The sequence below is a fragment of the Apaloderma vittatum genome, unplaced genomic scaffold (assembly GCF_000703405.1).
Source record: "Apaloderma vittatum isolate BGI_N311 unplaced genomic scaffold, ASM70340v1 scaffold19923, whole genome shotgun sequence".
Taxonomy (NCBI): domain Eukaryota; kingdom Metazoa; phylum Chordata; class Aves; order Trogoniformes; family Trogonidae; genus Apaloderma; species Apaloderma vittatum.
The window spans coordinates 8003-9572 of record NW_009706642.1 but is presented as its reverse complement, the minus strand read 5'-3'; the positions used below and the strand labels follow the sequence as shown (position 1 = coordinate 9572).

The 1570-nt window shown below is 40.9% G+C and overlaps 1 protein-coding gene across 1 annotated transcript in view; it reads left to right on the top strand.

Annotated features, from left to right (window-relative positions):
- Window positions 1-663, top strand: part of METAP1 (methionyl aminopeptidase 1) — a 17395-nt gene extending 16732 nt beyond the window's left edge. The window contains exons 10-11 of the mRNA XM_009865881.1: window positions 87-152; window positions 349-663. Coding sequence (XP_009864183.1) covers window positions 87-152; window positions 349-509 — 227 coding nt within the window. The 3' untranslated portion in view covers window positions 510-663. The remainder of the gene's footprint in view (window positions 1-86; window positions 153-348) is intronic.
- Window positions 664-1570: the final 907 nt, after the last annotated feature.

Genomic DNA, 1570 nt, shown 5'->3' with positions numbered 1-1570 from the left:
TCCTGCTGTAGTGTTCTAGGATGAGGATTTATTTATTTACTAAGATGGGATCACTTTTTTTAACCTGAGTGTTTATTTCATTGCAGAAAATAAAGCAGTTGGAGTCATGAAGCCAGGTCATGTATTTACAATTGAGCCTATGATCTGTGAAGGTGAGCAATTTAGCAACAGAATTAAAAAGGTTACTCTTGTTTAATGTCAAGTCGTGATGGAGGGGATGCTGGTTCTATTCTGTATAGTTGATAGATTTCCAGCCTAGGCCATTCTATGATTCTATGATTTCTTCTTTTTAGGGAATTGATCTCTATTATTTAAGAACAGTCAAAAAGTCATCATTTATGTTTTTAGGTGGTTGGCAAGATGAAACATGGCCTGATGGTTGGACTGCGGTAACCAGAGACGGAAAGCGATCTGCCCAGTTTGAACACACGCTTCTGGTCACTGATACAGGCTGTGAGATATTGACCCGGCGCCTGGATAGTATTCGTCCCCATTTCATGTCCCAGTGATACTCTAGACTGAGCAGGTGGATCTGAACGATACATGGTTTTTTTTTTCCTTGTCTCTGTACTATGCATTTTTTTAAAAGAGTACAGAATAGAGAGATGTCATCGTTTACTTTGTTCTCAGTGATTGTAGATAAGAGGAATATCTTGAAGAGCCTGATCCAATGTCTGGAAAAGCAGAGAACAATTTAAAGAATTTCCTGCTTTCCTCCTACCTACACACTCATGCTGTATTTTTCTTTTTTCTTCAATGATCTCTTTAGCACCTGCTTCTGTTGCTGCCATGATATTAGCTAGAAAAGTGTGGGTAGCCTTTCCCACCGGGACTTGACATTTTGGGATCCAGGTATTTTTTTTCCACTACTTCAGTGTGCCATGTCACTCTTGGTATGTGAGTGGCACCTGAGATTTTAAGCATTTCTAGTTCCAAAGACTTGCTCCTGCTTCTGCAGATACTGTTCTGATGGGCTGGGCCTTGTTTATTGGTTGAGAAAGGAGGCAGAAAGGAGGAAGACATGCATGTTGCCAAGAATAGGTTACCCTCACCTTTAATCTGTCCCCATCTCTCTGCTGACGGCCTCTATGCTGTTAACGGCAGGACTTGTTTCTCTTGCTGGGGATTTGATAGTATGGGCTTCCTGCAGGGAAAAGTTATAAATTCTATCGTATATGCAGCTCCCTGAATATACTGCTTCTCGGTGAAGCAGTATTTGCAGGCGCTCTCCTGCTCTAAAAGCTTGGTGAAGCTGCTATGTCAGAGTTGCCTAGGTCAAGGAATCAAATGAGAATCAGAAAGATCCCATGATTCGTGGGATCCCTGCATGCGTGAACTGTGGGGCGTTTTTTCAAAGGTAAATCCACAGTAGCTGTGGGGATTGGATTTGCAAGATTTGATGGTGAAATGAGTATATATCTGAAAACAAGTCTGAGTGTGAGAAAAATGAAATGCCTTCAATGCTGTATTCATTTTCTTTTGTTAATTTTTAAACGGGGTAGCTATGAAAACTGATCTTTTTTCCTCAGACTGGGTATAGAGTGGGTAATGTTAGTATATGCACCCTTTA